The sequence below is a fragment of the Mastomys coucha genome, unplaced genomic scaffold (genome assembly GCF_008632895.1).
Source record: "Mastomys coucha isolate ucsf_1 unplaced genomic scaffold, UCSF_Mcou_1 pScaffold3, whole genome shotgun sequence".
Classification (NCBI taxonomy): domain Eukaryota; kingdom Metazoa; phylum Chordata; class Mammalia; order Rodentia; family Muridae; genus Mastomys; species Mastomys coucha.
This window is the reverse complement of record NW_022196909.1, coordinates 67,873,263-67,885,734: the sequence shown is the minus strand read 5'-3', so window position 1 is coordinate 67,885,734 and position 12,472 is coordinate 67,873,263. Positions and strand designations below refer to the sequence as shown.

General features: G+C 39.8%; 1 protein-coding gene and 1 long non-coding RNA gene across 20 annotated transcripts in view; one reads left to right on the top strand and one right to left on the bottom strand.

Annotated features, from left to right (window-relative positions):
- Kcnh8 (potassium voltage-gated channel subfamily H member 8) overlaps window positions 1-12,472 on the bottom strand; it is a 413,545-nt gene that overhangs the window by 39,667 nt on the left and 361,406 nt on the right. For 18 of the 19 annotated variants that reach the window (XR_004112587.1, XR_004112585.1, XR_004112584.1 and 15 more), the window contains 3 exons: window positions 6,841-7,199; window positions 4,795-4,901; window positions 2,492-2,568 (listed from right to left, as the gene is read on the bottom strand). Coding sequence is in view for 3 of the 19 variants with exons in the window: in XM_031348795.1 (XP_031204655.1) it covers window positions 2,492-2,568; window positions 4,795-4,901; window positions 6,841-7,199 (543 nt within the window). In the remaining 16 variants the exon portion in view is untranslated. Of the gene's footprint in view, window positions 1-1,946; window positions 2,051-2,491; window positions 2,569-4,794; window positions 4,902-6,840; window positions 7,200-12,472 lie in introns of those variants that run through there. The other variant, XM_031348796.1, reaches the window with a different exon arrangement.
- The window catches only part of LOC116075546, a 47,983-nt gene that overhangs the window by 16,700 nt on the left and 18,811 nt on the right, over window positions 1-12,472 (top strand). The gene's annotated exons all lie outside the window — the stretch shown is intronic.

The window sequence follows — 12,472 nt, the reverse complement described above, 5'->3', positions numbered from 1 at the left end:
TTTGGGGAAAGCAATTAAAACTGAGGCATCAATCAAGAAGCTACGTTATTCTATGTGAATGAGGAGAAAAGCAACTCTTTTTTCTGAATGCTAGTGGGAAATTTATTGGATTATATCAATTATTTTTTATTAGATGTTTTCTTTATTTACAATATCTCCTTTCTCAGATTCCCCTCCAATTAAATAAAATAAAATAAAATAAAACAAAAATTAAAATAAACCCCTGTTCCCTCCCCCTCCCCCCTCTCACCACCCCACTCCCTCCTGCTTACTGGCCAAGGCATTCCCCTACACTGGGGCATAGAACCTTCACAGGGCCAAGGGCCTTTCCTTCCATTGATAACCAACTTGGCCACACTCTGCTATACATATGCTGCTGGAGCCATTAGTCCCACCATGTGTACTCTTTGGATGGTAGTTTAGTCCCTGGGAGCTCTGAGGGTACAAGTTAGTTCATATTGTTGTTCGTCCTAAGGGACTGCAAACCCTTCAGCTCCTTGGGTCCTTTCTCTAGCTCCTTCATTGGGGACCCTGTACTCAGTCCAATGGATGGTTGTGAGCCTCTACTTCTGTATTAGATGGGCACTGTTAGAGTCTCTCAGAAGACAGCTATATCAGGCTTCTGTCAGCCAGCACTTGCTGACATCCACAATAGTGTCTAGATTTGATGACTGAATACAGGAAGGATTCCCAGGTGGAGCAGTCTCTGAATTGTCCTTCCTTTAGTCTCTGCTCCATAGTTAGTCTCTAGAACTCCTTCCATGGGTATTTTGTCCCCCCATTTTAAGAAGGAATGAAGTATCCACACTTTGGTCTTCCTTCTTCTTGAGTTTCTTGTGGTGTGTTGTTTGTACTTTGTGTATTCTGATCTTCTGGGCTAATATCCACTTATCAGGGAATGCATACCATGTGTGTTCTTTTGTGATTGGGTTACCTCACTCAGATTGATATTCTCTAGATCCACCCATTTCCCCAAGAATTTTATAAATTCATTATTTTTAATAGCTGAGTAGTACTCCATTGTGTAGATGTACTACATTTTCTATATCCATTCCTCTGTTGAGGGATATCTGGGTTGTTTCCAATTTCTGACTCAGCTATACCACTCCTGGGCATATACCCAGATGATGCTTCAACATGTAATAAGGACTCATGCTCCACTGTGTTCATAGCAGCCTTATTTATAATAGTCAGAAAAGCAACTCTTATCAAAACAGAGAGTAGACCAGGTTTTCCAAGGCAGACTCCCTAGACTAACTGTAAAGCTGACTAAGAGGCATTACTTGGGTGTCAAAACAGATTCGAAAGGTAACTTTTGGTGATGGCTAAATGAACACAAAACTTACTGAATCACATATTTTACAATATATTTCAAGGTACATAAATATGTCTTAATAAAATTGTTGGAAAGGTTACTTTATTTCATGCGGACAATCAGAGGATTCAGAGGAATAAAGTTCCAATGTTATATAGCAAATTTGTGATGGAGAAAAAGCAGAACTTAGGCCAAATTCACTCTGAGAAAATCCATTCTGTGAACTAACAATCTTGCTTTAAATGGCTAAAAACTAAAGGATGTCTGTTAAATAAAATCTCTGCTCAGAATGTATCTTATATTGTAGTCAAAACCTTGTCACATACTGTTAAGTTTCTAGAAAGTACACTGTACCAGCAAGGGTGCCAGACTCAAGCACACTCATACCAAGTATCCTGTAAAAGTCCCTGTTTTGGTGTTTTTCCCCAAGTCAGTGACAGGAAGAGAGGAAGACAGCAAACAGACAAAGATATGTAAAATGTACCTTGGAGAGCAAATGGAAGATAAATGATTCCCGAGAGAGGTTTCTATTATTAAAACCACCTAGAGTGTCATGAGGAAGCCAGATGCTCATCCGTGGACAGACCTCCTGCTCTGCATGGATCCCTTAGTGGGCGCTCCATCCAGCTGCTTGACCGGTCTTCCTTAGTGCATGCATTTCTGCTGTGTGTTGTAAACACCAATTCTGTGAAGGCGTTTCTGCTGCTTCTCCCACTGGGGCTCTTCCACTTGTCTCTGCTGAGTGTTGTAAGGGTCTGAGGTAGTTGTATTTTGTCTATAACTTCTGTCTGTCTTCTGCTTGATGCCTGTCCTTTTCCTACATGTTCAACAAACTCACTCACTGAAAACTGAAAAGTGTGGCTATTTAGACCATTTTCTGGTCAGGGTAGATACTGTCACTAGTTATAAAATGACCATGTTTTTACAGCTCACTTTATTTATTTAGGTCATTTCATTTAATTCTACCATGGGTCAAAGAGCCTTAATTACTGTTGCCTACCTACAAACAGGAAATGGAGCTTTTGGACTGGTTACATGAAGGGTCAAAAGTCCCAGGGCCCTGTGAAGCTCAGGAATTTATTCTCCAGGGGCACAAGCTGGTTCTTATATCACACTGCTTCTGCTGTAGGTAGAATTTCTGTCTCCTTTGCCCATCCACCCCTGCTCTCCACATACCTCACTGTTGAGCTTGTTTATCTGCTGCTTGGTTTCTTCAGCCTTGATGAACAGAAATGCAGCTCCAATCTCTGATTCTGAAAAATGACACACAGAGAGTGAGCCCTTCCGAAATGCACTGAGTATTCAAGCTTCAGGGTTGCTGCTATGTTGGAGAAAGGCCAGCTGTTACTTCACACTTCCCTGCTGCCTGAGCTCTGTGGGTTCCTTTGCCCTAGGTTCAGATAAACCTCATTTCCTTTGTTGGATGGCACCTGCTGTACCCTTAGGGACCAGTGTCACAGCATGGTGGTTGGTGTTCACACTGGCTGCATGTGTCCCCAGACACAATCATCAGCATGTTATAAGCCAATCTCTCATCTCCTTTCATTCTCATTGTCACTCCCCACTGACACACCCACTGACCATGTCTCCATTGGAAATACTGGTTGCTATGCCCATAAGAACCTTTCATTCCACTCCTGCTTGAGGGGCTAATCTCTTTGGTGTGCTTCTGTCGTTTGCTATACTGTGCCCATTTTTAGTTCTTTTTTGTAGTTCCTCCCTACTCTACTCTTCTAAATACATTTTTTTTCTGTCCAGGATAAGAAGCACAAATTAGTCAGAGCTTTGGGGAGGAAAAGACTTGACAGATTCTTTTCTCCATGTATAAGTAAGGGGCAGTAATGCATGCCCTTTGACCCATTGCACAATTAAATGATAATCTTAGGTAAATAAGAATTGTGACAGAATTAGCTTCCCTATGATCAGTTGTGAGTAGAATACTTATTTGGAAGAAGAAAAATCACTTGAGCAGAGCAAAGTAGTCACAACAGAGCCTGTTTTACAGAGATGTCTTGCAGTCCATCAACAAGCAATTTCCCATCACATCCTCTTTAAGGAGATAGCAGTGAAAAAATAACCCAGAAAACAGAATTGATACTTGAAGGCAATTAGTCAGTGGGTTTGGATTTCATGCTAAAGGCTGTATGAAATAGTCTCCAGGTTTTAGGCACCGAGGCTAAGCCGTACAAATATTCTCACACTTAAAAACTTCTCTTTCTACATTAAAAGCAATGTGTGAAGTCTGGGATACAATTTGGTGGCAATGCAGACAAAGTATGAGTGTGAACACAGAGGACAGAAGGTCTAGGCAAAACTAAGACCCTTAGGAAATGGAATAAAGAAAAACTGTTGCTTAAATATTTGAGAATAGGGCCTTATGATACAAAAAGAAAGCAGAGGAAGCTAAGAGCTGGTTAGATGGACAGGACTCTGTGTGTTGCCCCAGGGGTGACCACAAGGAGAGCCTTGCTGCTACAACTCACTACTGGTTTTTGTGGTAAAGACAGCAGTTTGATAGAACAATTATTTCCTTGAACATTGCCCCAACAAAGTCATGTCAACATATGTGATTTAGTCGAGTCAATGATTTAAGACTACTCTTTTTCCTCTTGCATCAAGTCTTATGTGGACCCTTCCTTTATTTCCAGAAGACAATGATACTAGGAAGGATCGCTAATTCCAAATCATGTCCTGAATTCACTGACCCATGGAGTTCTATTCCTGTTGCTGGATCTGTCCATTCAATGGTCTTTCTTGGTGCTGGGATTATAAAGGAAGTTACTGGTTAGTTAGCATGGGGATCTGAGCATTTGGTCATAAGTGGGAATGACATGGCCAGGGTATGCTGGTCTTGCATACCAATTTTCTTGTAATCATTTTGCTTTATCCACATGCATCTAGCAATTATGCAGTATCCTGTTTTGATCAAATGAAGTCATGGTTTGCTTGTCATGGCCTTGATCATGTCCTTTTTGACAGATGCTTTTTGTGGTTGAGGTTGGCAGATGGGAAGAGAGATCTAACTGGGCTTGAGATAAGGGTATCTTTATAATAACTCATCATCCTCACTGGTTGGTGCTTCATATTCAACTGTCTTAAATAACTTCACATTGTTTATTCTGATAGTCTGTAAGTACATAACCTCCTACCAAATAAATGATTAAGCACTACCAACATTTTCAGAGTACACAATTAACATGATATTTCTTCTAGGTGATGTTGATGTGAATTTATCTAGAAAATAGGGGTACCCTTTGATGAATATCAGAAACTTTGTGCCTGATAAATGGTAAATGGCAGGACATGAGTCCTGGACAGAGAATAATCACAAACAATGATCTTAGTACCTGGAGACGCTATAGACTTAAGTCAAATCACTGAATGCCATGAAGAATCAGTTAAGATCAGAAGGCAACAGTGTCAAACACCACACATTGGTGAGAAATATCATTCTTAAAGATGACTAGTCAGGTGCTTACCTCCAAGGGGAGGGGAAGTCCTGGGCTCTGGCCTGATTTGTTCAGAGCCAAAGTCAAAAGTCTGAGTTTCCTCGCTGCTGTTACCATCTTCAATTCCATCAACAATCCTGTGCCAAGGTCAGACAATTAGTTGGCTGTGCACTTACATGTATGAACCCCAGAAGTTCTATAAGACGTCTAAGACATTTTGTGTTCAGTTTCTAAATTCTGGGGGCTACAAAGTTATGGCAGCCCCTTGGTAACCACTTTCCGATATGACTCTTGACAGCCTGATTACTAGTGCTCTGTGTATAGCATGCATCCAGAGACTGAAAACGTGTTTTAAGAGCCATGACCTCTTTAACGAGTTCAATGGTTTTCACATTTAAAATGATAATATTTGGGATATATGGTACGTATATATAGAATATATACCAAAGTGAATTGCATTTCGGGTTTACTCGATTTAAAATGTAGCAACTAGAAACTTTAAAGCTACATATGTGGCTTACACTTTTTCTTGTGTTTTATTTTTATTAGACATTGATGTTATAGAAATTAGACTTATTTATTCTCAGATTTAAAAAGCAGATTAACACACATATAGACACACACACACACACACACACACACACACACACACACACACAAAAATTTTAGTCCCATTGAAGAAAAAACATGTTTTAACTTTTAATGAGTGAAACATCACAGGAAAAAAATGTAATGCTGCCTCTAGACAAAATCCTAAAAGTACCTATTAAAGAACTTCATTTATTCTCTGAATATTCTTGTTGTTCTCATTCTAGGAACAGAAGCTAGGGCCTCATGCATACCAGTCAAGTGTGCTCCACCAAGCTCCAGTTTCAGCTCTAGTATTTAAATCACTGAGCAGTTGAGCCTTTTTCCTTGGTAAATGATGTCTAATTTGTTCACTGCCAAATACAAGTAGACTGTAAAAAATTATACAGAAAGATAACAAAAATCAAAATTGAAAGTTCCAGTCATTTACTGAAACTATAACATTTTGGCAAGTGGCCTGAAATGCTCTCCATGTGAACAAACACTCATTTGACGAGTGTGTGGTCCTGGCTCACGGAAGCCTTTCTCTTCCAGTTACCTAAAAGTTATCACACTTCCTTCCCACTCAGCTTAACGTGCAATACTCAGATGCTAAAATGTCTTTTCTTCAAGAGGATAATGGGCTACTGTATTAAAACAATTACTTGGTTTACAAGTAGAGAAAGAATTTGAATTGAGCTTTTCTTATTCCACGCTATTGCTTAGGTCTTGGGCAGAATATTTAAGTCTTAAGCTTTATTCTTACAACATTATAGTAAGAGATAATACAAGTGGCTTCTTGGGATTGCAAGAAGACTAAAGACATCTTTCAAAAAAGGAATGGAGAAATCACCTCACAAGTTGAGTGAAACCTAGAAAAACACTCAAGATATTTTCCTCTCTTGGTTACTCATTCCTTGGTGACTCTGATGGTTCTTAATTGCCTTTTTCTCACCTTGACGAGAGCATGACTTGTTTTTTTCTTTTTACCATCTCAATGCCTTTTATTCTAAAGTGATTTTTATTTTCAATGCAAAATACAGCTAGTGTTACTAAAAAGAACAAAAAGGAGACCAGCCTCCATGATCCACAATAACAAGCAGTCTAGAGTGACTAGAAAACCACCCTACAGCCATTCATCACTTCAACCTGTTGTTCCATAAAGATGTTGGTGTTAAGGAGTCACCCAGAAGGCTCTTCCTCTCTTCTTTTTTATTGTGAATTAAATTTTAAGTTTCATCATGATAAGTAGAGGAAACAGAACAAAAAAGAAGTGAGCCCATGTAAATACTAATAAGTACAATTTCTATAACACAAAAACACATCTGTGCATATGTTTCAAAAGATTGCACACATGGCTCAGGGAAACTGAAGAATCAAGGTTGTGAAGTTATGAGACAGAAAGTGTCAGAAGGCTGAATAATTTACAAGGTGTGTACTAGTCTGTACATGAGCACACACAGAAGTGTGGGCTCTCATTGGAGAGATTGATGCACTGGTGACTCTTACCTTGGACTAAGCTCTGGGGTTCCAGCAGTACCCAGGCTAGAAAGCTGCACTTTCAGGTTTTTCTCTTTCTTTCTGCCATGGTTAGGTGGGTCAGCTTCCTGCTTGGTTTTAGGGGAGTTGGCACTGGAGACTCTGATAGGTGAATGGAATGGTACTGTTCCTGAGGCCAGTTGCTTTAAGCTCAAACCTAGGTAGCTCTTATTGCTTCCAGTCTTTTTGCTATGTGAGACAGAAGATCCTCTTGTGTAGATGGGAGAAAGGGAGGTAGTCTCCTCTTCCTCCACCTCTTCTTCTTCTTCCTCATCTTCTACAATGGATGGAAGTCTTTTGTTGATGCTTCCATTCCCCTTGGGCTCTGCCTAGATAGTGGATAATACAGATTAGCACAGTTGCCAAGACTTCCCAAGAGGCATGTCATTCATGCCAGAGGTCCTACTGATAAAGATCAAATTCTTTAGAGGCTAGTAAACTTTTGGGTGCTGTGATCTTATTTACCAAGTTTTAAAGGACTCCCAGTTTTCATGCCTAGTTTTACCTTCTCTGTTCTCCTAGTTTTAACTTCAATCATTCCATTGGCCTTTAAAACTATCTAGGTGGGGAGCTGTGTAAAAGATGTATATACATCACTCCTAGATTTTACTCAGTTATCCATTCATAATCATAATGGATTCCCTTTGAGAATATGAACATGTTAATTCTACTGCACAGTTTTAGGTTGTATGATTTAAAACTTCAATATCTTTAAGAGGAACATGAAGTTCAGCTGTAGCATGGTACTTGAGAATGAAAGTTTCTCCTATTTATTTTGGATCTCATGGGTGGAAAACTGAAGCATCTTCAGCTTCTTGCTTCTAGCTACCTTGTTCTTTGAAGTCACTAACAAGACCTAGAACCTAGGGCATGTGGGACCTTGTTACCAGACAGGCATAAGAATGGTAAGTTTGAATGAGCTCAAGGCCCAGGACTCTCAGAATTGAGAATGGCAGAAGTGGAGCCATTCCCTATCTGGCTCTACCTATTCTGGAACATGTAACCACAGCACCCCACTGAGGACCATAAGCACTGGGTCACATAGCATAAACATCTGGAATTCTCAATGCTAATGAGGTATCTACAATAGTCCCCAAGTGGTCAGCCAATGTATTTCTCTTTCTGGGCATTCCTTCCTGCAAAAGGTATTTACTACCTGGTTCACCCTGAATAAAGTGTATGTATTCATATCCACCATTAAATAAGTCAGTATGAACAAACATACTTATAAGGATAATCTCTTCATTAAGGATCACAGTAGGAAAGGCCTTCATCTTAAATATTTGCCACCTACAACTCCCAGTGAAGATCTTCTGTCCTCTAGTCCCTCAGTACTCTAAGCACTCACTCTGAATCAGAATCTGATTGGGTTCTGCCCTTTCTGGACTCTACCTTCTCTTTTCTGCCCAGCACATGGGAATGGATGCTCTGAGGGGAAGTGTGGAGCAGGGAGCCCTGTTACTGACTCCCAGCAGTGTGCTGGAGGTGCAGGGGTACACACGGGATGGGGAAACATAGCATTTGTCCTAAACCCCACTGTTTCCCCTTCCAGCCCCTTGAAGGATAACAAGGACTGTGGACTCTCCTATAAGGACTCTGCCCTGCCTTCTCCCAGCATCAGGCCAGGGGCAGAGCTCCAGGTACCCCAGCAGAGAAGCAGGGAGCAGAGGACAATAGAGCAAGCCCCTGCTTCTTTAAAGAGCCTTGAAATATAGAAAAAATACAGTCTTTCTAGAATCCATCCTCAGGAGCACTGTGCTCTGGAGCATTTAATCTCACAGGCCAAGAAAGGGAGAATAGGAAAGAAAACAAAAGATGTAAGGTCAGAATAGCCAAGCAAGGGGTGGTGGAAGCAAGTCTAGACCCTCTTGACTATTGCAGGCTTCTTGCTTAGGGACAGACATGATCTTCAGGCATGTTCATTAGCCATTTCAAGAAAATAAAATCATTTTCCAATGCCTCCGTTTCATTTCCAGACTCAATTGTGTATATGTACTTAACAAGAGTTGCTAATAAAGATAATAGTAAACATTGAAAATACCTACTTTTGTTATTTAAGTTTCATGAATTGCCATGGTGATTATACCATCAAGTACTTCATTGATGTATTTGGATTTGTATCATCTATACTAATTATAATGAAACAACAAAGATACTGTGTTGCCTCCCAGCGGGCTTCCAGGCCTTCACTTAGTTTAACTGTTAGTCATTTAGTGAAAGAAAATATTGGTTTACTCATTTTTTGTTAATCTTAACACATCAACAATTTTTACTAAAACACTGTCCTTAGATTCTTCTTTTTAGATACATATAATTATTGTAACCAACTGTGAAGCTATGTGTTCGTTATTGGAAAGTCACAGTGCTACTTTTTGTTGTTTATCTTGTTCCCCAGGGCATATAAAACTTTGTTCTTTAACAAAAATTGGGCCCTCATGGAATTGTACAGGATCATTGTCTACTTTTATTGTAGAACAGACAAAATAGCTTGTTCTGCTAAAGACACAATAGGGCAAACTTATCAAAGAAATGAAGAAATCCTTGAGTACAATCTCTACTTAGATCTGTTTACACTGGCACTGACATTATATTCATTCCTTTGTTTGAAGAAGTCTCCATTGGTTCTGTATAGGATCCTCTGACTGATAACTTACAAAATGTTTGTATTTCTACAAGTTCATTTAAGTCTCAGAATTCTACTCTGTCAATGAGTCTTGGTGCCTGAGCAAGTTTCTCACCGACACATTCTTACAATTAAGATGACAGATACCACTTATATGAAGAATTCATTTTTCCACAAGCTTAACTGTAGACAGGACCTAAACTTCTGCTATTGTTAGATACCTAGCCTGTCACTGGCCTCTATTCAAGGTAACTAGTGTGCTATATAAATGGGAAATGTGCCCTGTGGTCTCAGATGTTTGAACACCTGGTCCCCAGTTCATGGCACTATTTGAGGAGGTGGCGCAGCCTTGCTGGAGGAAGCATATCAGTGAGGTGAGCTTTAAGAGTTCACAGTCCTGCCCTAATTGCAGTTTGCTCTCTCTGTTTATTGTTTGATGGTGAGATCACTGAGCTTCATGCACTGGCCAACAAGCCTGCCTGTTCTCATGCCTCTCTGTCACAATGGAGTCTCATCTCACTGGAACTTTAAGCCCAAATAAACCGCTTTTTTTTATGAGGTGTCTTGATCATGGGTCTTTATGACAGCAACAGGAAAGTAACTAATACAACTATGTACTTTGTTTGGGGCATCTATGCGGGGTGCCTGCTTCACTCTGCTGCAGTCTTCTTATACACTGCCAAGTGGTTCTACTACAGATCTCTCCCTTCACAGTGGTACTTTATTTCACTGACTAACACTCCTGAGATTACATTGAGGTTTGATAGTCATATCTAAAGGAATCTCAATTTTGATTCTTGGCACTCTGCTATAATTCAAACTCAGAAATGATTGATCAAATTGTCTCAAGAGAAGGACAAAGTCGGGGCTGGCGAGATGGCTCAGCGGGTAGGAGCACTGACTGCTCTTCTGAAGGTCCTGAGTTTGGATCCCAGCACGCACATGGTGGCTCACAACCACCTGTAATAAGATCTGATGCCCTGACGCCCTCTTCTGGTGCGTCTGAAGACAGCTACAGTGAATTATGCCAGAGCCAGTGGGGCTGGTGGGAGTGGGGCAGGAGCTGTACACATAAGATAAATAAATCTTTTTTTTAAAAAAAAGAAGGACAAAGTCTTGTGTGAAGTACATAGTTATATGTGTCGCTGAAGTCCTGGTCCTTACTTTCTAGTTATAACCATGGTAAACACAGAATTTTTAAGAGTCTTGGCTTCTTCAACTTAAAATTAAGAATAGAAAGAAGACACTATTAGACATGGCATATTAGATTATGGAAATTAGGTATTAAGTAATAGATAATTAAGTTAAGCACTTATGGACACTTGTGGACTGTCACCAGGAATTTTGATCTAAAATAGACCCTCTCTTCCTTAAGTTGTTTTTCAACAGATAATTTTATCACAGCAATAGAAATGGAACTAAGAGAGTGATAAAGATGAAAGTAGCATTTACAATGTTACAACCCAGAGATGCTGGGTTACTTCTTCTTCTACAAGATCCCTCTTTCCTTAGCTAACCAATTGTTAGCATCACTGGGTTTATTGACAATGAACTAGGTATCTAACCAATTGTTAGCCTCACTGGGTTTACTGACAATGAGCTGGGTAGCTTTACTTATCTACGTGATGAAACCGAGAACAGACTTGACTGAAAAAATACCTAAATCAGAAGTGTAAGTCAGACTGTCTACTGTACAGACATCAGTGTTATGGCTGCTTCCCATGTTAGCAATTTTAGTGAGGAAACACTTCCACCTTGAACCATAGCCACTCCATGCAGTGTGCCTCAGGAGGGTGAGAACCCATCCCCAGAATGTCCCAGCTAAGTTTGGCTAATGAGAACCCTATCATACCCAGAAGGGAAACTTCTAAAGCAAAGACAGCTAAAATGGACAGTAAGCAAGGTTTTGGCATCTTTCTCAGCACTCATGCAGATGCATGTCACCATGTTTGGTTTTGATTTGAGTGCTGGGAATCTCTCCATTCTATATAATTGTTTTACCCCTTGAACTATCTCCAGAGCCCTTCAGATAAAGATTTCGAAGTGTACTACTGAAAATGATCAGTGATTTCCCTCAAAAGACACAAACAAGCAGATAGATCCAGTCTAAGCTCTATAGCAAAGCAGATGGAGCAGCCAGCTTTGTGGAAGACAAAGTTAGCAACAGGGAAGAGAAACTGAGCAAGAACCCTAAGATGTTGAAGATAATTAAAATATCAGAAGTGGAAATCTTAGTGAACTAAATCACAACAGCAGCAAAGCAAAACCACACAGTGGCAATCATGATCGGTAGGTTTTCACAAGGTAAAAGACAGACGATCAGGGCGAGAACACAATGTGGGGAAAATACTATAATCAAACATCAGTTGAGGAAAAATGAATGAGCATAACGACAATGTCCAAAAATTTGGAATACAATCAAAAATTTAATCCCCCAAATCTACAGTAATAATAAGAATAAACAAAGATAATAACTGAACTCAGAGAGACTGGGTACAATGGAATGACAGCAAAAATTTCCCTAAATCAGAGAAAGAAAGAGACACCAGAATGTGTAATGCATCTAATACCCCAAATGAACATGACCTGAAAGGAACTTTCCTGTAGTATAATAGAGTTCAGAGTGTCAGAAACACAGAGCAAGAAACAGTATTTAGGAAATAAATTCCAACTTACCTTACAAAGATAAACACACCAGAATAACATCCATACTTTCATTTCTAACCATAAAAACCAGGAAAGACAAAATGAGGTGTATTAAGCCATTAAGCAAATAGAAGGTGATATCCATCATTACAAAAGATAAAGAAAGAATATAGTCACACTCATGGGAGCATCGTAAGAGAACATTTCATAAGAAAAGCGGAAAAAATGAGCTGAGAAGTAATCTATAATGTTTAAATGTAAACCAGAAATGTAAGTACAGGGTGAGGAAAGAGAGAGAGAGAGAGAGAGAGAGAGAGAGAGAGAGAGAGAGAG